General features: G+C 41.5%; 3 protein-coding genes across 9 annotated transcripts in view; 2 read left to right on the top strand and 1 right to left on the bottom strand.

Moving 5' to 3' along the window:
* LOC311055364 (oxysterol-binding protein-related protein 7-like) overlaps positions 1-8,785 on the bottom strand; it is a 57,004-nt gene extending 48,219 nt beyond the window's left edge. For 5 of the 6 annotated variants that reach the window (XR_014601784.1, XR_014601785.1, XR_014601786.1 and 2 more), the window contains exon 1: positions 7,779-7,877. The gene's annotated coding sequence lies outside the window, so the exon portion shown is untranslated. Of the gene's footprint in view, positions 1-7,778; positions 7,878-8,744 lie in introns of those variants that run through there. The other variant, XM_084071531.1, reaches the window with a different exon arrangement.
* Positions 1-25,000, top strand: part of LOC311055538 (DELTA-actitoxin-Afr1c-like) — a 98,492-nt gene that overhangs the window by 62,341 nt on the left and 11,151 nt on the right. The window contains exon 2 of one of the 2 annotated variants that reach the window (XM_084071764.1): positions 23,932-23,954. The gene's annotated coding sequence lies outside the window, so the exon portion shown is untranslated. Of the gene's footprint in view, positions 1-23,332; positions 23,475-23,931; positions 23,955-25,000 lie in introns of those variants that run through there. The other variant, XM_084071765.1, reaches the window with a different exon arrangement.
* Positions 9,774-12,481, top strand: LOC311055509 (uncharacterized protein). The gene is made up of 3 exons (XM_084071711.1): positions 9,774-10,131; positions 10,641-10,706; positions 12,131-12,481. Exons 1-3 carry the CDS (start codon positions 9,801-9,803, stop codon positions 12,286-12,288), a joined length of 555 nt encoding a protein of 184 aa, XP_083927837.1. The 5' UTR covers positions 9,774-9,800; the 3' UTR covers positions 12,289-12,481.

Here is a 25,000-nt window from a genome sequence, read left to right as displayed (position 1 = left end):
AAGTCAATAGGAAAACAGCCAGTTAAAAAGTACATTTATATACAGTATACGAGGGGCCACGCGGTCAGGGATGCATCAGTCAGTCAGGGGACACAGTAACACGCTGTGAGGTAACAGCCCTTTTTTGAGCAGGAGCACACGTACACACACACACACACACACACACACACACACACACACACACACACACACACACACACACACACACACACACACACACACACACACACACACACACACACACACACACACACACACACACACACACACACACACACACACACACACACACACACACACACACACACTTAAAACAGCCCTTAATTCACACCCCAACAAAGTTGACTAAGGCTCCCGGGTGTCACAGCAGCATGAATGAACATAGGAATGAGCCGGTAGATGCCAACGGCCCATTGTGTGACCTGTAGACCAGTGGTTCTCAAACTTTTTCATGTCAAGGACCCCCAAATTGACACTTATTTAGCCCGCGGACCCCCATTCGAAAAGATAAGCCAGGGACCCCAATAAGAGAAGGTTTTTACGGCTCTCTAGCAGTGATTCTCAACCATTTTAATTTCAAGGACCCCCAGTTTAACATGCATTATAGGCTACGGACCCCCATTTAATGGCATTTCTATCTCTGGGACCCCAATTAATATTGTAAAATCAATGTTAATGTAACTCTGAGAGTGTACAAATGGAACCAAATGGACCCGTTAGGGTCCATTTGTGTCCATTTGTACACTCTCAGAGTTACAGACCCATAAGGGTCCATTTGGTTCCTGTCCATCATTTAGCTGGGGACCCCCTGGAACCCCCTCAAGTACCCCTGGGGGTCCCCGGACCCCACTTTGAGAACCAATGCTGTAGAGTTAAGCCACGTGTGTGTGACGTCATTAAAACAGCGTCAGTCACACCACTAACCCTAATCACCAATACAACTAGAAAATGTGCTCCTCAGAGCACAGGAGCACAGGTCCCTCCTCCAGTACTGTTCCTGATTAATCCTGTCTTAGCTATTTATATGACATATTGTCACGTGTCACGTGACCAATGTTAGCTTTGGCTGATGGAAGCTCACTTCAAAAAAACATAAATGATGTTTTGAAGTGACACACCTATTTATTAGGTTTCTATATTTTGTCGTGCGTCTCGCTAGCCAATCAAAAGCGTTGGTGACAACACATTGTCACGTGTCATGTGAAGCTTGACCAATGTCAGCTTGGCTGAGACGTCTCGCTAGCCAATCACAACACTGAGCAAAGGGTCTGAATACTTATCAGTTAAAAATGCTGTAGTGTTGCGCACATCCCTCCCAGTGCTGGTGCCAGGTTCAAGTAAATGTACTGTAGAGAATAAGGGGGACCGCACACAGCCATTTGCTCCATCAGTGCACTTATTTATTAATTAAAACATTAAAACAGGTGGTGATGGCCTGATGATGGCCGAAACGTTGTGTCGTGGATCCATGTGCATGTTTTAATTAATAAATAAGTGCACTGATGGAGCAAATGGCTGTGTGCGGTCCCCCTTATTCTCTGAATACTTATCAGCCAATCACAGTACAGCGAAAGACACATTCTCACGACGGATGGGTCATATGGGTCCCAACCCCACTTAAAGGAGCGGCTACACCGCTCAAAAAGACCTGGAAAAGGTTTGGAATGAATTAAATGTTTTAGAAAATGATTGGATGTACATATATTCAGTTTGTTCATACAGTGGTCCTCGAGGGGGTTCCAGGTGGTCCACAGCTAAATGATGGAGAGTTGGTAACCAAATGGACCCTTATTGGATCTTTAACTGTTTGAGAGCATAAAATGAAACCAAATGGACCCTTACGGGTCCATTTGGTTTCATTTTATGCTCTCAAAGAGTTACATTATTGTTAAACTTCTGCATTACTTCATTAAATAACTGTTATTGTGATCTCCTATGGAACCAACATCAATACATCATGGATGGAACTGTGGACCAAATCTCATCCAACGAGAGCAACATATTCTGAGTCTAAATGTCATCAGACATAACGGTGGTTCTGTGGCTCAAATGCTGAATAAATGATGGACCTTGATCTGAAAAGAGTTGAAAAACAACTAATCTAATGCAGTGGTTCTCAACCTTTACAGGCCGTGGCCCCCCAAAATAATCATACTTGAACTGGGGACCCCCCAAAATAATCATACTTGAACTGGGGGGACCCCCCAAAATAATCATACTTGAACTGGGGACCCCCCACGCTGACAAGCATTTGGAATTGTAGGAGTTAAGGCATCACATTTAGTTTGATATATTATTATATATTTATTTCCACGGATATATTGTGAAAATAGCAGATCTACAAGCTCAGCGCTTGTAGATCTGCTATTTTCACACAATTTGGACAATAATTTGATGAGCGGTGGCGGTTCCGGTAGGAGACACAAAGAGTCTCCTTTGTATCTCCTACCGGAACCGTGCCCACCGGCTTGCTGGTCATCAAATTATTGTCTTAAAAATGAGACAAAAACAAAAAGATATCCATGAATTGACGTCTCCATGAGGTGACTCATACGTATAGGAAGAAAATAGTTTTTTTTGGGGGGGTGAACTATCTCTTTAAGTTCAGATGGTAAAACCTGCAACCTCTCTTTCAGAGTAAAGACAACAATGCAGTCGTCTATAGCAGTGGTTCTCAAACTTTTTCATGCCAAGGACCCCCAAAATGATATGTATTTTGCCGCGGACCCCCATCTAAAAACATTTGTTCCAGGGACCCCCCCAAAAGCAAAGATGTGAGTTACAAATGTTCGCTTAAAAATATATATATATATTCAGAAGATTTTCACACATTTTCAAGATTTTTCAAAAATAGCAGATCTACAAGCTCATAGCGCGGCACTCGGTGCCGCGCTATGAGCTTGTAGATCTGCTATTTTTGAATAGCCAAAGTATAAAAGGTCATAATTATTGTGATGCTATATTTACACATTTTTCTGGGGACCCCCTGGAACCCCCTCAAGTACCCCTGGGGGTCCCCGGACCCCACTTTGAGAACCAATGGTCTATGGCAACATGTTTTGAACTCAGAGTGAGAGACAGACTGGTCCACAGCAGAGAGACAGACAGAGTGGTCCACAGCAGAGAGACAGACAGACACGTCCACAGCAGAGAGACAGACAGAGTGGTCCACAGCAGAGAGACAGACAGACACGTCCACAGCAGAGAGACAGACAGACTGGTCCACAGCAGAGAGACATGCAGTCTTCTTTCAGTCACACACTCTTAACTTAAACACCCCTCTAGGGCATTGGTTCTCAAAGTGGGGTCCGGGGACCCCCAGGGGTACTTGAGGGGGTTCCAGGGGGTCCCCAGCTAAAGGATGGACAGGAACCAAATGGACCCTTATGGGTCTGTAACTCTGAGAGTGTACAAATGGAACCAAATGGACCCTAAGTTAAATTAACATTGGTTTTACAATATGAATTGGGGTCCCAGAGATATAAATGCCATTAAATGGGGGTCCGTAGCCTCTAATGCATGTCAAACTGGGGGTCCTTGAAATTAAAATGGTTGAGAATCACTGCTAGAGAGCCGTAAAAATCTTCTCTTATTGGGGGTCCCTGGCTTATCTTTTCAAATGGGGGTCCGTGGGGTAATAAGTGTCAAGTTGGGGGTCCTTGACATGAAAAAGTTTGAGAACCGCTGCCTTAGGGTAGAAGAAACAGTGTTTTGTTTTTGTCTACAGAATATTTGGCAGATTTTGGGGGAATCTCAAGTAGGAAACTACAAGACCACGGTCATGAACACACACACACACACACACACACACACACACACACACACACACACACACACACACACACACACACACACACACACACACACACACACACACACACACACACACACACACACACACACAATAGTAATCTAAATCAACTGTAGAGATTTTAGTTGACTAAAATCATATTCAATTCAGTCAACTAAAAACTAGAGTAAAAGCAACACATTCCAAAGGACTAAACTATGACTATGACTCAAACTAAATGAAATCTTATTCAAAAGATTAAAACTACATTAAAATGTCTAAATGAATAAAGATTAACAACACAACTTAACACAATATATTAAAGTACAGAAAACTCAACACTGCTCAGAACAACATGGAGTCAACTTATGATAGAGAAAAGGGTGTGTGTGTGTGTGTGTGTGTGTGTGTGTGTGTGTGTGTGTGTGTGTGTGTGTGTGTGTGTGTGTGTGTGTGTGTGTGTGTGTGTGTGAGAGAGAGAGAGACAGAAACAGGTTTATCATTCCTGAACGTCAACCACAGCAGCCTGACACACAGCAGACAGACAGACACACAGACAGACAGACAGTCAGAGAGACAGGTCTGTAACTCTGAGAGTGTACAGATGGAACCAAATGGACCCATAAGGGTCCATTTGGTTCCATCTGTACACTCTCAGAGTTACATGAACACATATAGGATTTGGGGGTCCCTCACACAGTGATATATGCACACTGTTGACCTAAAGGTGTGTTGTTGTGTTCTCCTCTCAATCCTCTACCCATCTATCTCTCTTTTAAAAGCCAACATTTTTAACTCAAATCTCTGGGGGGGTCCCTGGAACAACATATTTTGAGATGGGGAGGGGGGGGGGGGGTCCGCGGCCAAATACATGTCATTTTGAGGGTCCTTGACATGAAAAAAGAAACACTGATATTATAGCAACGTACGTTTTTTCAAAAAACTGTCACAGCACCCTGGACCTGAGTCACAGCACCCTGGGGTGTCACAGCACCCTGGACCTGAGTCACAGCACCCTGGGGTGTCACAGCACCCTGGACCTGAGTCACAGCACCCTGGACCTGTGTCACAGCACCCTGGACCTGAGTCACAGCACCCTGGGGTGTCACAGCACCCTGGACCTGAGTCACAGCACCCTGGACCTGTGTCACAGCACCCTGGACCTGTGTCACAGCACCCTGGACCTGTGTCACAGCACCCTGGACCTGTGCACCCTGGACCTGTGTCACAGCACCCTGGGGTGTCACAGCACCCTGGACCTGAGTCACAGCACCCTACGGTGTCAAAGCACCCTGGACCTGTGTCACAGCACCCTGGACCTGTGTCACAGCACCCTGGACCTGTGTCACAGCACCCTGGGGTGTCACAGCACCCTGGACCTGTGTCACAGCACCCTGGACCTGTGTCACAGCACCCTGGACCTGTGTCACAGCACCCTGGACCTGTGTCACAGCACCCTGGGCCTGTGTCACAGCACCCTGGGGTGTCACAGCACCCTGGACCTGTGTCACAGCACCCTGGGGTGTCACAGCACCCTGGACCTGAGTCACAGCACCCTGGACCTGTGTCACAGCACCCTGGACCTGTGTCACAGCACCCTGGACCTGAGTCACAGCACCCTGGGGTGTCACAGCACCCTGGACCTGTGTCACAGCACCCTACAGTGTCAAAGCACCCTGGACCTGAGTCACAGCACCCTGGACCTGTGTCACAGCACCCTGGACCTGTGTCACAGCACCCTGGACCTGAGTCACAGCACCCTGGGGTGTCACAGCACCCTACAGTGTCAAAGCACCCTGGACCTGAGTCACAGCACCCTGGACCTGTGTCACAGCACCCTGGACCTGTGTCACAGCACCCTGGACCTGAGTCACAGCACCCTGGACCTGAGTCACAGCACCCTGGACCTGTGTCACAGCACCCTGGACCTGTGTCACAGCACCCTGGACCTGTGTCACAGCACCCTGGACCTGTGTCACAGCACCCTGGACCTGTGTCACAGCACCCTGGACCTGTGTCACAGCACCCTGGACCTGTGTCACAGCACCCTGGACCTGTGTCACAGCACCCTGGACCTGTGTCACAGCACCCTGGACCTGAGTCACAGCACCCTGGACCTGTGTCACAGCACCCTGGACCTGTGTCACAGCACCCTGGACCTGTGTCACAGCACCCTGGACCTGTGTCACAGCACCCTGGACCTGTGTCACAGCACCCTGGACCTGAGTCACAGCACCCTGGACCTGTGTCACAGCACCCACTGTGACAAACCCTGGCCTAGAGAACAACTATGTGACACTATAGGTGAAACCTTTGTTCTCTAGACATATAGAAACATAATAAATTAAAGGTTTGTTCTCTAGACATATAGAAACATAATAAATTAAAGGTTTGTTCTCTAGACATATAGAAACATAATAAATTAAAGGTTTGTTCTCTAGACATATAGAAACATAATAAATTAAAGGTTTGTTCTCTAGACATATAGAAACATAATACATTAAAGGTTTGTTCTCTAGTAAAGTAGCCATAATTAGTAAAAATACAATCAAAACAACTGATCTGAGTGCCACCCTTCACTTCAAAGACAAAACTCATTATATTTTAAATAGTTGTCTTTCATTCAGTGAATCCAGCACTGATGTACATTAAATATGACACATAACTATATTTATTACAGTAAAGAGTCTTAATGTCACATATTAACACAATGCTTTAGTGTGTAAACAATACAGGCTATAGCTCATAGAACATGATGAACATGTAGCTCCTTAAAATAATAAAACCTGATCATATTAACTCATTAAGACCGGGAACACATCTGTGTCATTTTTATATTTCTTTGGCTATTCAAAAATAGCAGATCTACAAGCTCACAAGCTTTTAGATCTGCTATTATTGAAAAATCTTGACAATGTGTGCAAATGTGGGTTTTTTCCCCTTTTTTTTTAAGTGAGCATTTTTAACTCCAATCTTTGCTTCTGGGGGGGTCCCCTGGAACTACATATTTTTAGATGGGGGTCCACGGACAAATACATGTCATTTTGCGGGTCCTTGACATGAAAAGGTTTGCAACAGGGCGTAGCAACATACATCTTTAAAAAAAACTGTTGATTTAGAAACATTTGTAGAATCACCCCGAAGCAAAGATTTGAGTTACAAATGTTCACTTTAAAAATATACATATATATTCAAAGATTTGCCAAAAAATAGCAGATCTACAAGCTACGAGCTTGTAGATCTGCTATTTTTTGAATAGCCAAAGCAATGTAAAAATGACCCAGATATTAATCTGGTAAAATGTGTCTCTAAACACAGAAAAGATGCTTTCATACAAACTAGTGTTTGTGATCAGATTTAAATCTTCAACACAAACACTCCTTTACTAACTCTAACTTAATGTCACTTAACATAATCTACATGATTTAAATCATAAATAGTCCTATAATTATTATCACAGAAGTCCATCAAATAAACTCATTTTAAACCAACTAGACAATAAATAAAGAAAGAGACATTTCTCATTCAGGAGAAACCCCACCATCAAGACAATAAACCTAATTAAATTAAACTCATTTAAACCAACCAGACAGAATAAATAATAATAATAATAATAATAATTATTATTATTATTGTTATTATTTAACCAACCAGATATCAAATTAAACTAATTTAAATCAAATTAAACTCAAATTAAACTCATTTAAACCAACCAGACAGAATAAATCAAATTAAACTAATTTAAATCAAATTAAACTAATTTAAATCAAATTAAACTCAAATTAAACTCATTTAAAGCAACCAGTCAGAATAAATGTAATTAAATAATTTAAACCAGACATCATGGTTTTAGCTCTAAACACAAAAGCCGAGACGAAAAGAGAGAGAGAGAAAAACTCTTAAAACTCTAAACATTGCTGATTGATCCTTTAAACGTGATTAATTAAAGGATTAATTAATCTAGTGATTAATCAACAGAGTAACTCACGGTATTAAAGGCTCAGTCCGTGATCTTTCTTTCAGCAGAACAAAGTGATCGTTCGGATCAAACAGGTTGTGGGTCTATCAGAGGGTTTTACACTTCACGGTACGGCGGTGTGGCGCGCCGAAAAACTCACCAGATCCACAAGCTCAGCGCGCGCCACGGCGCGGCGCGCGCTGAGCTTGTAGATCTGGTGAGTTTTTTCGGCACGCGGCACCGCCGTACGGCCGAGCTGTACGTCCATTCAGAGACCAGCTGAGTGACAACCTGAGGTAATTATTTTACCTTGATAATGTTTCTGTAAGACTCACAGTTTATCAGAGGTGGAAGAAATAACTTACTTTTTTAAAGTAAAAAAAAGTCTGGAATTCAAAATGTACTTGAGTAAAAGTATTAAAGGACAACTTTGTTTTTTTCACAACCACGGTTTATATTTTATAAAATATAAACCTTGGTTGTGAAAAACCAAAGTTGTCCTTTAATACTGCAATGTAGAAATATTTACAATTGAAGTTGTAAATATTTTTTATAGCCAAAGAAATGTAAAGAAATGACACAGATGTGTTCCCGGTCTTAATGAGTTAAACAAGAGGATTATGACAGATCTGCATCATTTGAAAGTTGTCCGTGTTTTGTTAAATAACACAACATGTATAAATAACAGTTTTAAGCTTTAGAATCAGGACATGAAGAGCTTGCCTTACACACTCAAGACAAGGCATAAAGCTACCTTACACTTAGACCACTATAACGTTGAATGTATAGTTTTTCAATTCTTCATGTTTTGTTTTTCAAAAGTATGTTTTAAAAAAGATGTGTATTTTTGTTTTAATGTAGACCCCAGATATATTATCTGTGCTTTAAGACACACAGCTATATGTGGAATAAAATACTATTAACAAACAAACAAAAAACATTATATGTATAAAACGCTTCAAAATGTCTTACCTCTCTCTCTCTCTCTCTCTCTCTCTCTCTCTCTTAAATCCTGCACTCAAAGCAAGCAAGTGGGTGTGTGTGTGTGTGTGTGTGTGTGTGTGTGTGTGTGTGTGTGTGTGTGTGTGTGTGTGTGTGTGTGTGTGTGTGTTGGTTGGTAGGTATGTGTGTCGGTATGTGTGTTTTATGGTGATACTTGTTGGGGCCCATCTCTCTCCGTTTACACACACACACGCGCACGCACGCACGCACACACACACACGCACGCACACACACACACACACACACACACACACACACACACACACACACACACACACACACACACAGTATCGGTGTGAAGACTGGTTCTACTGCTCTGGAACTATCTGGAACATGATGTATGACTCCTCTCTCTCTCTCTCTCTCTCTCTCTCTCTCTCTCTGTGTGTGTGTGTGTGTGTGTGTGTGTGTGTGTGTGTGTGTGTGTGTGTGTGTGTGTGTGTGTGTGTGTGTGTGTGTGTGTGTGTGTGTGTGTGTGTGTGTGTGTGTGTGTGTGTGTGTGTGTGTGTGTGTGTGTGTGTGTGTGTGTGTGTGTGTGTGTGTGTGTGTGTGTGTGTGTGTGTCACAGGGGCGTGCTGGGACAAAAATTCAGCCCTGGGATTTTGGTCTGAACCGGCCCACCGTTTTGTCAACGGGGGGGGGGGGGGGGGGGGGGTTCCCAGTGGCCAGCACATCCCTGTGTGTGTGTGCGTGTGTGTGTGCGTGTGTGTGTGTGTGTGTGTGTGTGTGTGTGTGTGTGTGTGTATGCGTGGCTCACAAACACTATGCCTATTGCCTAACCTTAACCCTAACCTCTATGAATCTGTCTTGACTGATTAGGCCAGTCACAGAGCCATTATAGAGAGGAAAACGAAACTTATGGAAATACCGGCTTTCTGTGAACAGGCCAAACCCACTGAATGACATTCATTTCACCAGCAGCTCCTGATAGGCTGATAGTGTAGTATTAGGCTACTAATAGCCTTACACTATTGGAGAAGTAGACCCTGCTCGGTCCAGTGCGTTCTGCTGTACAACCGGGTGTTGGAACCATCAGGGTTTTGAACCATCATGCCACTGTTCGGTCATCCTCATCCGTTCCTGGACAGACACGACTCCTCTGTGGTTCTGTCCTGGGAGATGTGGATCAGTGAGTTCAGCGTGTATCTGCACTCACAGAGCTGTCCGGAGAAGCAGAAGAAGTCCAGACTGCTACATCACCTCGGTCAGGAAGGAAGAAGAGTACAAAAGAGTCTCCCGGGTCCGAACATGCGCTGGATCCAAACCTCTCAACCGGAATGGAGCCACTGGTGTCACGAGTGGACCGGAACCGAGACCTACGAACAGATAGTGTCTGTCCTCACTGCACACTATGAGAGAGAGAGACGGGACTGGATACGGAGTGAGATAATAGTCTTTGTATCGCCTACAGTGGCCGGGGGACCACTAGTTGTCCTTGAGGGGGTTCCAGGGGGTCCCCAGCCAAATTAATAGTTAGGGACCAAATTGACCCTTGTCTGTCTCTAACTCTGAGAGTGTACAAATGGAACCAAATGGACCCTAACGGGTCCATTTGGTTCCATTTGTACACTCTCAGAGTTACATGAACACTAATGATGATGATACAGTGTAGATTGGGGACCCCCAAGAAATCAAAATGTTTGAGTCCCTGTGCATATCTTTTCAAATGGGGGTCCCTGGGCTAATATGTGTCAATTTGGGGGTCCTTGACAGGAAAAGGGTTGAAAATGCCAGATATACATTACATATTTTCGATTCTTAATATCAACGTTTTTTTGGGGAATAATTATTTTATAACTATTACAAGAGGAACTCATGTCTAGAATCTATTCTTACTATATTTTCTTTTACCCCCCCCCCCCCCCCCCCCCGCCTTTCCTTTTTTTACAGGGATTTTTTGTTTTGTTTCAGTATTACTGGTGTTTGTGGCTTTCTTTGCTAAAGGCAAATATAAAGGTACAGTAAGTGATTTTATTTTGTTAAAATAAGTGTTAAATAGCTCTACATTGTGATAGTAATCATTACTATAGAGTGTTTGTTCAGTAACAGGAATCTCCATGTCTCTCCAGCTCTTTAATAAACAGAAAATGTATGTTCAAGTCAGGATACCAATTTCATCCAATCAGCAGAGAGAGTTCATACAGCATAAACATTGATAGTGATGACACAAAGAAATGAGAAGACAACATTGAAACTGGAACATTTGAACAATTGAAGCTGAGGAATGTGGACTCTCTCATTGGATGACATTGGAAACCCACCTGACAACGTATTTTATGTCAAGAATAAAGACATAAAGACGTGCTCACGCACGTGCGTGCGCACCCGGCTGGCTACATTTCTGACCCAATTGGACATTGTATACACTCGTGGAACTAACTAATCAGGGACGTGCACAGATAGACTCTAGGTGGTGCTAGAGCACCTGCCCTTTGCCCTCTTGACCAGAAGTGCCCTTTTTTTTCAGTTTACAGCAGGGGACTTCAACAGGGGGTCCTCGGAGTTACTACAGGGGGTCCACCAAATCTTTATGTGATATGATTTTTTCTTTTTACCGAAACCTAGCATCCCTTTTCTGAGGAGAACTTTAGCCAAAAATAGCCGATCTACAAGCCCACAACGCCTCGCAGCGCGAGGCGTTGTGGGCTTGTAGATCGGCTATTTTTGGCAAAGAGGTATAGGTGTAGAGGGAAAAAAGAGCAGACCAAGTAAACAAAAAAAAGTATAATTTACTTGAGCACCTGCCCCTCAAAATGTCTGTGCCTCACAGCTAGATCGCCTCACAGCTAGAAGGTCCTGGGTTCGATTCCCGCAGGGGACGCTGTGGGCGCTGGGGGCGTGTTCTCTCCTCCGCGTCATCAGTGCTCACACCCTAGGTGGGGTTGGCGAAAGGGCCCACTCTGTGTGGAGTTTGCATGTTCTCCCCGTGTCTCCTAGGGTAGGTACCCTCACAAAAAACATGCAGTAATCCTGGTCACTAATACTGCCTCCCCCTGGCCAGCCGGGGCGCCTGATGGAGGGGAAGGGAGCTGGTTGGAATAACGTGTTCCTTCCACGCGCTACGTCCAACCAGGGAAAATCTCCCCTGTCAGGTGATAAGAAGGTCAGTTGGCTCTCATGCATTGAAGGAGGCATGAGCTCGGCCCTGGCCTCCCTAGGTTGGCAGAGGGAAGGTAGTGCCCAGGATTACACGCTTAGGCATTGGCACTGGGTGAAAAAAATAGGGGTTACAAAATCGTGGGATAAAAATTTAGAAAAATTAAAAAACAAAATGTCTGTGCACGCCACTGTAACTAACCCTAGCCCTATAACACTAGTGGAACTAACTTACCCTAACCCTTTGATCTCTGTGGTGATCTGATGTGATCTCTGTGTTACAGAGGCCGGTGTGGTTGCACTTCTGTTTGGAGCTCTGTCTGTAGTTTTCTCCATCATTTTATTGGTGTTGGAATCAGACACATGGACCTCATGGTGGTGGAGAATCCGCTGGGGGTTTAGATGCCTAATGAGAAACGACTTCAATCAGCGTGTACCGTAGCATGTATTCTGGCAGTGGTGGAAGCACTAAAAGTTTAAGTACTTTTAATTAAGTAAAAGTAGCAATACCAGAATATAATAGAAATACTCTCTTACAAGTTAAAGGCCACATATTTTTCTGGAAAATATTTTTAATGCAATAATACATTGATATTATAAAGAGAATATACTTTGTAATTTTTTTTTAAGTATTTAAAAACAAGCCACTCCATTACTTTAACTTGACTGATCAACTTTTATTATTGCTTATGTATTAAAATACTTCTATCACTTGGACATATTGTAATAAAGCTGTTTATACTTTTTCCATAAATCTGCTGTCTCATTCATTTGACAGCTGCTAAGGTTAACCTCTGCTTATTGAAATATAACCTTAGTGGTTGACTTCTCTCTCTCATTAAACTGAATACCAGTGGCCTAGTGACAGACAGACAGACAGACAGACAGACAGACAGACAGACAGACAGACAGACAGACAGACAGACAGACAGACAGACAGACAGACAGACAGACAGACAGATAGATAGATAGATAGATAGATAAATAGACATGTACAGAATAAGTGATAAAGGTTAATATGAAGTTTAACAATATAATTTCATTTAATCAAATGATATAAAAGACGGTCTAAAGATGAGTTAACATGTGTTCATAAGAGGTTATAGGACTGAGAGGAGGTGGAAGTAGCTAGAGTGATCAAAGATACTTCATTTGAAGGATGAGAGAGAATAATAATACAATTAAAAAAATAAATACATGATTAATAATAGTCTTTATTGTTTCAGGCAGTCTGTCACACAGAAACACACAATATTATAACACACAACATCAGGATACACAAACCAACCGCAGCTAAAGGCTGGATGAACAAAACTTCTACTGAAACCAACTTTTTTTCCATTTTAAAGTTCTGTATCTGTCATTTACTATTGTGATGTTAAAGGAGGAGTTCACCCCAAAAAATACTTATTTTCTATCAATTACACACCCCATGAAGCCTTGATTTCATGGATTTATTTTTGTTTTTGTGGCATTCCTAAGACAATAATTTGATGACCGTGTGTATTTCCGGTAGGAGACACAAATAATCTACTTTGTGTCTCCTACCGGATACATTAGCCGGTAGGAGACGGGAATCAAATTATTAGCTTAGGAATGCGACAAAAACAAAAAAGAATCCATGGATTCAAGGCTTCATAGGGTGTGCAATTGATAGAAAATAAGTATTTTTTTGGGTGAACTCCTCCTTTAAACGTGTGCTGGCTTCATCCTGATGATCTGAGGAGCAATATACGGGTCATACTGATGTTAGACAGGGACAATATATTGAAGAAACATGAGGAACAATAACAACAGAACAGGTTGAATATAATGCTTGTGTAAAGTAATAACCGACACAATGATATTCACTTCCCTCTTATCTAGAAACAACAGACAGCCTGTCTGTCTGTCTGTCTGTCTGTCTGTCTGTCTGTATGATAAATGTTTTCAACAAAAAAACTCATATCACATTAACCATCATTATTTCCCCCTCATTTTACAGCTCCATCTACAAGCAAACCAATAGGCTTTGCTGCCACCTTGTGGTGATGAGAATGGAACATCGCAGAATATATTCATGTTGCACATTAAAAGCGTGTTTTCTTGTAAAGCAATATAATATGAATCCTTGAACAAAAAAAGGGTTTCCAAAGAAGTACTGCTTGCCCAAAAAAGTGTGAAATGCAGACACCTGCAAAGAAAATAATTCAAAGGCACTCCGTCGTCTTAAGATTACAGACCGAACCCACTGTGACTTTATGATGAAACAAGTCAACGTATGAATAACATTCATTTTAGCATAGGCTGCTACTAATAGTCTGTTCTGATAGGCTGCTATACTATACTATAGTCTGTTCTGATAGGCTGCTATGTTCCTAGCTGTAGAATACAACTCTCGTGGACGTATTTATGATTCTGACGTTTTCAATCTACGAGAGTTGTAGGGTTCACCCCCCATGGACACAGGGACTTTCTAGATACTCCAAACGTGTACACATTGAAAATAAAGGTGCTTACCCCCACGCCCCAAATGTTAACTGTCTCTACGGGGTAGTAGTTTAATGTAATAATCCATATCTTTCAATAAAGAAGTGTTTTAATGCCGTCTGTGGCCGATTCTGTCGGAAGCTCGGGTATTGAGGGGGCGCATCTGGTGTAACCCGGAATTACACTCAATGTAAACAGGAAGTAAACGAGGGTGAAAAAATGGCGTTCGGCCACAGACGGCATTAAAACACTTCTTTATTGATATATATGGATTATTACATTAAACTACTACCCCGTAGAGACAGTTAACATTTGGGGCGTGGGGGTAAGCACCTTTATTTTCAATGTGTACATGTTTGGAGTATCTGAGGGGCATAGTGCAGAAAGTCCCTGTGTTCATGGGGGGTGAACCCTACAACTCTCGTAGATTGAAAACGTCAGAATCATAAATACGTCTACGAGAGTTGTATTGTACAGCTAAGGACAGAGGAATTGTCTGTCTATGGGCAGGGCGTTAGAGAGAAGTCACTAAGGCTCTGGACCAGGTCCAGGACTAACGGGGTCCGTGAAGCTAGAACCATCTGGATGTGGATCTGTCCTGGTCCAGAGCCATTAGGGACCAGTCAAAATTTACAGAAGGGGGGGTATAGAGGAAATATATGTGCCCTAATTTAAAATGCCATGACCCTCCCTCTGAAGGGGAAAAAAAATCGATGACCCTGCCCAAGTAAAATGATGTCTATTATACCCTAATCTTATTCCTAACCTTAACTTCGAGTAAATAAATTGACCGCAAGAAGTAACGTTGCATCGCGGAAAAGTACTGACTGGAGTGGGATTCGATCCCGCGTACTACGGAGCGCACGGATCCACAGTCCGACGATTTACACAAAAGCTACCCATCCTGATAGAAGGAGCGAGTTTACAGAAAGAGTTGATTTTAGCACCGCCCGTCTGGGTTTTTCAAAATAGCACTCAGCACTGCTCGCGACGCATCATCAATAGAGAACACTTGCTGTATAATATATCATATAGATATCATGCCCAACATGTATTGTATTGTGAAATTCTTGACACCCCTAACCCTCCCCATCAAATACAACATGACATTTAAAACTGATATGTCCAATGTTTTGCTTTTCACATTGATTAGAGAACCATGCACGTGCACACTATAGACATGAAAGGGCTTGAGCCCCTGCCCTTTTACCCCTTGGTAAAAAAGGTGCCCTCTCCAGACCATGAATGCAGCATTTATTTATTATGGTGAAAAATAAATGGTGAAAAAAACTCAAATGCCCTACTCGAAGGCAGCATTCAAGGCTAAGAGATGTGCCCTTTCTTACTCTCTAAACAACGCCGCATCTCCAGTAAAGCTTGAGTATACTAATCAAGCGCTGTGTCACGCACAGAATTATAGCCGATCTACAAGCTCACAATGCGTCCCAGCACCAAGCATTGTGAGCTTGTAGATCGTCTATTTTCGGTACGCGATACAGCGCGCAACGAAGTGTCCAATCGAAACCTATAACCCTGCCGGGCGCACGCACTCACATGTCCATTGTCCATTCAACAAGAGCAGACTCACACAGAGAAGCGCAGACAATCAGTGATCCGTCTTATTTTGAGACAGATACAGTAGGTATTTGTGGATGAAAAATAATTATACTGTTCATATCCTCTCGCTCTTTATCTAATATAGATTTTTTTTTAAAACTCGCAGATGTATTTCATCGATTTTAACATGTACGAGAGTCTTATCTACCTACCACCCCCCCAGATTGCTGTGAAATGTCAGCTCCAAAGACCGTACTTCTCCCAACATGTACAAATGCTAAATGTTAACTCGGTGTAAGGCGTGTTTGTGCCATGTATTAGTCCATATCTTTCAATAAATAAGTGTTTTGATCCCGTCTGTGGCCAATTCTGTCGGAGTTTCCCCAATGAGCGGTGGTGACGGGGCGCATCTGGTGAAATCCGGAATTACACTCAATGTAAACAAGAAGTAAACGAGGGAGGAAAATGGCATTCGGCCACAGACGGGAACAAAACACCTATTTATTGGAAAATATGGACTAATACATTACACAAATACAACGGACACCAAGTTAACATTTGGGGCAAGCGGGTAAGTACATTATATTTAGCATTTGTACATGTTTGGAGAAGTACGGGCTTTGGAGCTGACATTTCAGGGCAATCTGGGGGGGGTGGGGTGGTAGATACGACTCTCGTAGAGTTATAAAAGGATTTCAAAATCGATAAAATACATCTGCGAGAGTCTTTATCTAAGGCTACTTAAATACTTAATATTTAGAACATTGCTGTAGCCAGTCTTGCTAAATGCACTGTAGACAGTAGTGGTAGCAGAATGGATTTTGCTTAATTGTTCAAACACGATCGTCAAGACGCTGAATAGATTTGACTGGGTCGTTCACACTCGCAGTGCGTTGATGGCTTGTTAATGACTGTCATGGATTCTAAATAGACCACGGTGTTACTTGATTTGAATTCTTTGTATCATTTGAAATAGAGAGGGGTCATTGACCACTGTTTTGCTGTACTTAAAAGTTATATAAAAAACGGACTATTTCATCAATTCAAAATTGCATGACCCTCCCTTGGATTCAAAGTAAAATTAGCTGACCCTCCCTTAGACCAAAATTAAAAAGGCATGACCCTCCCCTATTTTCTCTAAATTTCGACTGGTCCCTTAGAATGAGGAAAACGAAGCAGACCAAACCCACTGTGACTTTATGATGAAACAAGTCAACACACATAGGCTATGAATAACATTCATTTTAGCATAGGCTGCTATTAATACTAATAGTCTGTTCCCAGAAACTTCACAGGTTCTTGAAAGTTTCGGGTTCTGTAAAGTTCTGGTTCCAGTAGTGGAAAAGGGTCTTTAAGGAGGAGAATAGACCCTGCTCGGCCCAGTCAGTGTATTGGTACCGGGGTTTGAACCATCATCATCATGGCACAGTTCGGTCCTCCTGATCGGTTCCTGGACGGACCCGGTTCTCCTGCGGTTCCGTGGGTCCAGTGGATCACACGGTTCAGCCGGTATCTGGACTCACAGCGCGTTGAGGAGGGAGGAGAAGAACCGAGAACTGATGCTATTCCTCGGTGAAGAAGGACGAAAGATGCTGCCGAGTCTCCCAAGTCCGCACGATTTCTGGATCCAAACAGATCCACCGCAAAGGGCCACGTGTGACGGAACCGAGACCTACAGCCAGATAGTGTCTGTTTTCACTGAGCACTATGAGAGAGAGAGACGGGACAAGATACTATGTGAGATAATAGTTCATTTCATTTGTAGACATTACATTTAAAATGGCAGTTATAAATCGCATATTTTAGTGTCAATTCTTGATATCAACTTTTTAAAGTATTTTACTAACTTTTAAAAATGGAACTCATGTCCAGAATCTATTCTTAATACATTTATTTTTTTCCCCCTCTCTCTCTCTCTCTCTCTCTCTCTCTCTCTCTCTCTCTCTCTCTCTCTCTCTCTCTTTTTATTACAGGGAAAATCTCGTATTTTTTAATAGCACTGACGTCTATGGCTATCCTTGCTGAAGGCAAAATTAAAGGTGCAGTACGTGATTTTCTTTTGTTAAAATAAGTGTTAAATAGCTAGTAATTGTATTGAAGATATTTTCATTATATTCCTTCTTCTTCTAAGACTGTGGGGGCTACACATACAAAAGACTCCTTTTACTCTCCTTCAAAACCCTCTAAAAAAAAGCACCTACAGGTGTGGCTGCAAATTGGCCCCTGTAAAAAGTAAAAAGTCTAAGCTTATCACCGGAATTGATATCTATATGGCTGTTGCCTTTGCAGTTCTGTTTGCAGTTCTGTTTGCAGTTTTCTTCATCTTGGAGGTGATCGTCCCCCGTCGTCCAGCAGACACAGGGGCCACATGGTGGTGGAGAGTCCGCTGGTTGTTTAGATCAGTGGTTCTCAACCTGTGGGTCGGGACCCCCAGGGGGGTCCCCTCATGATTTTGGGGGGGTCCCCAGATGATAGTGAACTGAAAATGTAAGGACTTTTTAATACCTAAAAAGAAATTTTACTGCATCAAAAGTAATCAACAAACTATACTATAAAACATTGGCCAAATTGTCAAATAACATAAGAAAGAGGCAATAATTGTGAAAATAGCAAAAAAAATTAGCAGATCTACAAGTTCACAACGCCTCGCGTTGCGAGGCGTTGTGAGCTTGTAGATCTGCTATTTTCACAATATTTATCTGTGGAACGGAGTCAAACGAAATGGGGGGTCCCCAGTTCAAATATGATTATTTTGGGGGTCACAGCCTGAAAAGGTTGAGAACCACTGGTTTAGATGCAGAATCCATTGGTTCATTGAAAGAATGCAAAACCTCTTCAATCGGTGTGTACAGTTCGTGTTGGAACTTAAAGGACAACTTTGTTTTTTTACAACGAATGTTTATGTTTTAGATTGTAATTAAAGTAAATAAAAGATGAGTGTTAAAAAAGTTAAATTTACTGCTTTCTATAGTTTTAGCAATTTTCACAATCTTTTTTACAGTGTTTTCACAGTGGGCGGGGGCATTCCGTCCGGTGGCTAAATATGTATTTTTTTAACACATTAACCCGGCGTTTTCTTTATTATTATTTACAGTAGCTCTTCTAGCCCCCAATAACTCACATCTGGCCATCTCAGACAGCCGGACCTTTTTTATTGTGTAAAAAAGGCATATTTAGCCACCGGACAGAATGCCCCCGCCCACTGTAAAAAATATCGCAAAAAATGCTAAAACTATAGAAAGCAGTAAATGAAAAAAAAATTACATTAATCATTTATTTACTTTAATTACAAGCTAAAATATAAACCTTGGTTGTAAAAAAACAAAGTTGTCCTTTAAGTGGTGGATGAAGTACGTATTAGAAGTAGCAATACCACAATATAAAGATACTCTCTTACAAGTGCAAGGCCTCGTAACATTCGTGAAAATCTTTTTAACGCAACAATACGTTGATATTTCTACATTTGTCATTTTGGGCATTAATGATACGTTTTGTTTTACCCATTTAGACCTGGAACGCATCTGTGTCACTCACATTAGATTTCATTGGCTATTCAACAATAGCAGATCTACAAGCTCATAGCGCGGCACCGAGTGCCGCGCTATGAGCTTGTAGATCTGCTATTGTTGAAAAATCGTGAACATTTTCTTTTTAGGATTTAGGATTAGTTAGGATTTAGAAAACATTTTAAAGAATCGCCTCAGGTCTTTAAGGGTTAAAGCTGTGCCACCGTGCCTTTTGTTTTGCAAACTGTTTTTTTATCAAGTATTCAATCAATCAGCAGAGAGAGCCTATGCAGGATAAACAAGAGAAAATCATAGTGAAGACACAAAGAAATGAGCAGAAACAAACATTTAAACTGGAACATTGTAAAAATTGAAGCTGATGACTCTCTCATTGGATGAAATTGGCAACCTGCACCTGACAATGTATTTTATATGCATTTTATAAAAAAAAACATGCACGCGCACGTGCGTGCACCCGGCGGGCTACTTTTCTGACCCGATAGTAGAAATAAAATATACTTTGTAACTTGTACAAAGTACTCCAGTACTCTAACACAAAACATCACAACACTAATCCAGGAAGTCTCCAGGATACACAAACCAACCTATCAGATAGAGGCAGTTTGTTTACTGCAGCTAAAGGCTGAATGGACAAAACTTAACCACATGAACCCTAGTGTCTATATCAGGGGTCTTCAACAGCGGTTCCGGGACCCCTAGGGGGTCCTCAGAGCTACTACAGGGGGTCCGCCAAATCTTTGTGTGATATGATTTTTTTTTTACCTTAACCACCTTGAACCCTAGAATTCCATTTCTGAGGGGAACATTAGCCGAAAATAGCAGATCTGCAAGCTCTCAACGCCTCGCGCGAGGCGTTGAGAGCTTGCAGATCTGCTATTTTCGGCAAAGAGGCTATAGGTGTAGAGGGAAAAAAGAGCAGACTAAGTAAGAAATAACCTTTAATCTGAAACACAATTTTATACATATAGAGTGGGGGGTCCCTGCTTCATCTCTCTCTCTCAGCTAGGGGGTCCTTGGCCTGAAAACGTTGACGACCCCTTGTCTATATGTGGACAAAACTTCTTCTGAAATCAACCTGGTTCCATTTTAAAGTTCTGTATCTGTGGTCCAGATGGCACGATTGTAAAGAGACGATGGAGGAGATGATTTACTAGTGTGATGTTAAACATGTGCTGGTTTTATCCTTCATATCAGAAAGTGTGGGTGTGGGGAGGCCGTATACGGCTCATACTGATGTTAGACAGGGACAACATATTGAAGAAACATGACAACAGAACAGGTTGAATATCGTCACCTTGCTAAACTAAAGGCCTAAATAAGTCATTTTTTGAGGAAAATGATATTTTTGCCTAAGTCAGCTCCTCATGACACTGACCACCTCTGGTAAAATGGCCCATATCCTAATACATTGGTTCTCAAAGTGGGGTCCGGGGACCCCCAGGGGTACTTGAGGGGGTTCCAGGGGGTCCCCAGCTAAATGATGGATAGAAACCAAATGGACCCTTATGGGTCTGTAACTCTGAGAGTGTACAAATGGAACCACGGGTCCATTTGGTTCCATTTGTACACTCTCAGAGTTAAATTAACATTGATTTTACAATATAAATTGGGGTCCCAGGGATATAAATGCCATTAAATGGGAGTCCGTAGCCCCTAATGCATGTTAAACTGGGGGTCCTTGAAATTTAAATGGTTGAGAATCACTGCTAGAGAGCCGTAAAAATCTTCTCTTATGGGGGTCCCTGGCTTATCTTTTCAAATGGGGGTCCGCGGGCTAATAAGTGCCAATTTGGGGGTCCTTGACATGAAAAAGTTTGAGAACCACTGTCCTAATTGAAAAGGATCATGCTGTTCACTCTCCTTTTAGTAGAATGGCCTAACTCCCTAGAGTGACTTAGGCCAAAATAGGAATTTCTTTTGGCCTAAGTCACATGGTTTTGTGACTTAGGCCAAATTATTATTAATTATTTAAACCTATTTAAATCTCTTATGCTACATAACTGACATTGTTATTTCTATTTAAATAGTCATAATTTGTTATAAACATTTTGGGTGAAATGATTAAGAAATCTCATATAGTCTTGTTTTGGATCAGTTTTTTATTTTTCCTGAAAAACTTTTAAAAAAATGACATAGGCCATTAGTTTAGCAAGGCGACGATATAATGCTTGTGTGAAGTAATAACAGACACAATGATATTCACTTCCCTCTTATCTAGAAACAACAGACAGACAGACAGCCTGCCCAAATGTTGGCTCATTTTTAATCTTCTGGCAGACAGACAGACAGACAGACAGACAGACAGACAGACAGACAGACAGCCCAAACGTTGGCTCATTTTTAATCTTCTGGCAGACAGACTTTAATGAAATATTTTTGTGGCACTCAAGCTACGGGTATTTGTCACAATTTTCATGGGCTGAACTGATAACATTCCAGGACATGTAATAACTCTCTAAATGTTTGGTATGTGAATTATATGGTGTTTGTAATGTTTTTACTGTCATGGAAAATAATCTGTGCTGTTTGTATCGATGATTCAATGGATTTTGGTCCAGAGGGCTTTTGAGGTTAAGTTTAGACATAGTTAGAGTGAGGTTACGGTTAGGTTTAAGTTAGGTTAAGTTTAGACATAGTGTGAGTGAGGTTAAGGTTAGGTTTAAGTTAGGTCTAAGTTAGGTTTGAGTTAGGTTAAGTTTAGACATAGTGTGAGTGAGGTTAAGGTTAGGTTTAAGTTAGGTCTAAGTTAGGTTTGAGTTTGGTTAAGTTTAGACATAGTGTGAGTGAGGATAAGGTTAGGTTTAAGTTAGGTTTGAGTTAGGTTAAGTTTAGACATAGTGTGAGTGAGGTTAAGGTTAGGTTTAAGGATAAGCACATTAGGGGCGGTCCCTGGGCCAAACACCCTGGCATGAGGAAGTCCCATCAGTGAAGGACTGACTGTGGTCAACTTGTTTTCTTGTTTCATTATTTTTCTCTTTTTGGAGGTTAAGGATTTCTGTGTTATTATTTCTCTGGACATTATTTATGGATTCTGTCAAAGGGAAAATAAAGTCAATATGTTTGCATCATATGAACTTTGTCTGAGTTTTGCATTTAATGTCTATGAGAGTAATTCACTGTGAAATATGATACTTTTCCAGTATGACTGTATTCACTCAATCTAAAAGTCTTGTTCATACATGCTATGAGCCCAGAGCTGGAAAGTAACTAAGTACATATACTCAAGTACTGTAAGAATGTTAATGTTTTGATACTTTATACTTTTACTCCACTACAATTAAGAGACACAAATTGTACTTTTTACTCCACTGCAATTATTTGACAGCTTTTACTTACTAGTTACGTTGTAGATTTAGATTATTATTACAAGACATACATTAACCACTTCAGCCCTATTTTATACTAATCTATTGTACAGTTTGTATCCAAACACACAACTAAAGGTGTGTAGTAACAGTGTGTATTCTTGTTCAGACCTGCAGTGTGTTTGTTTAAGGAGGGAGTTTACTGACATTCAGCTACAAGTGGATTACATCACTATGCTCTCTGTCCAATGGAAAGCTTGTATGTCCTTAATGTTTAAAATAATAACCTGTTCCTATGGATACAATGTAGTTATTATTTATTATTAAAATAATAACCTGCGCGCGCACACACACACACACACACACACACACACACACACACACACACACACACACACACACACACACACACACACACACACACACACACACACACACACACACACACACACACACACACACACACACACACTTAACCACTGACATGCCACAGACTAAACAAGTGTTTTCAAAAGCAGGGAAATTATCAGATCTACAAGCTTGTAAACTTGTAGATCGGCTATTTTCGCTGCTTTAGTGTGACACTTGTCTAGTCTGGGAAGGAAGGGCATGCATTTACCAAATAAAACCTAGAAAGTGTAAATATGGAGTTATGAGGTTTCTGTGTGATCCTGGTCTGAACACAGATCTCCTCCTCTCTCTCTCTCTCTCTCTCTCTGAGTGTTTATTATCCATCTGAGATCTGACAGAGAAAACCACCCTTTATACAGGTAAGAAAACCTTCACATTCTAACCTTTAATAACATTTAATAAAGACAGTTTATGAGAGAGAAAACCACCCTTTATACAGGTAAGAAAACCTTCACATTCTAACCTTTAATAACATTTAATAAAGACAGTTTATGAGAGAGAAAACCACCCTTTATACAGGTAAGAAAACCTTCACATTCTAACCTTTAATAACATTTAATAAAGACAGTTTATGAGAGAGAAAACCACCCTTTATACAGGTAAGAAAACCTTCACATTCTAGCCTTTAATAACATTTAATAAAGACAGTTTATGAGAGAGAAAACCACCCTTTATACAGGTAGGAAAACCTTCACATTCTAACCTTTAATAACATTTAATAAAGACAGTTTATGAGAGAGAAAACCACCCTTTATACAGGTAAGAAAACCTTCACATTCTAGCCTTTAATAACATTTAATAAAGACAGTTTATGAGAGAGAAAACCACCCTTTATACAGGTAAGAAAACCTTCACATTCTAGCCTTTAATAACATTTAATAAAGATTTAATAAAGACAGTTTATGTTACAACGTTTCTTGAAATATAATTGAACAGATACCATTTACACTACTGTATATAAATACTGTTTATGAACATAATTATGTCTAGTGATATTTACTCATGGAACATCTGTTTGATTAGTGTCTCGTTCAGTTGTTTTTCATACTCTGAAGTTAAACCAGTGGTTCTCAAACTTTTTCATGTCAAGGACCCCCAAATTGACACTTAATAGCCCGCGGACCCCCATTTGAAAAGATATGCCAGGGACCCCCATAAGAGAAGATTTTTACGGCTCTATAGCAGTGATTCTCAACCATTTTAATTTCAAGGACCCCCAGTTTAACATGCATTATAGGCTACGGACCCCCATTTAATGGCATTTCCATCTCTGGGACCCCAATTTATATTGTAAAATCAGTGTTAATTTAACTCTGAGAGTGTACAACTGGAACCAAATGGACCCGTTAGGGTCCATTTGGTTCCAGTTGTACACTCTCAGAGTTACAGACCCATAAGGGTCCATTTGGTTCCTGTCCATCATTTAGCTGGGTACCCCCTGGAACCCCCTCAAGTACCCCTGGGGGTCCCCGGACCCCACTTTGAGAACCAACGAATTAAACAATGTCTGCATGTGACAAATAGATCAAACATGAACAAATAAACAGTAAACTATCACAGCATCGCTATAGATGACTTTAAGGTTGATGACATTAACTGAGCCTTCTTCAGAGATAATGATGATGTCATAATGTATTCACATCAGAGACATGCAGAGAATATCAGAGGCTGAACCTTTGGACGGAATTATTATTAAAACATTTTGGCATTTGTAGCCCGAAAACAGCTGATCTACAAGCTCGCAACGCGTCACTCTGCGATGTGTCGTTGTGAGCTTGTAGATCGGCTATTTGCGTTGCACGTGGACACCGTGCTCAGCTAAGTATAATCAGGCCGTTGCTGGAGGTGTGCCGCGCCCCATGGATCTACAGACATAGACAGTGGT

The sequence above is a fragment of the Gymnoscopelus microlampas genome (assembly GCF_963454915.1).
Source record: "Gymnoscopelus microlampas genome assembly, chromosome: 11".
Classification (NCBI taxonomy): domain Eukaryota; kingdom Metazoa; phylum Chordata; class Actinopteri; order Myctophiformes; family Myctophidae; genus Gymnoscopelus; species Gymnoscopelus microlampas.
Note: the sequence above shows the minus strand (reverse complement) of the source record. Positions and strands in the feature narration are given on the sequence as shown.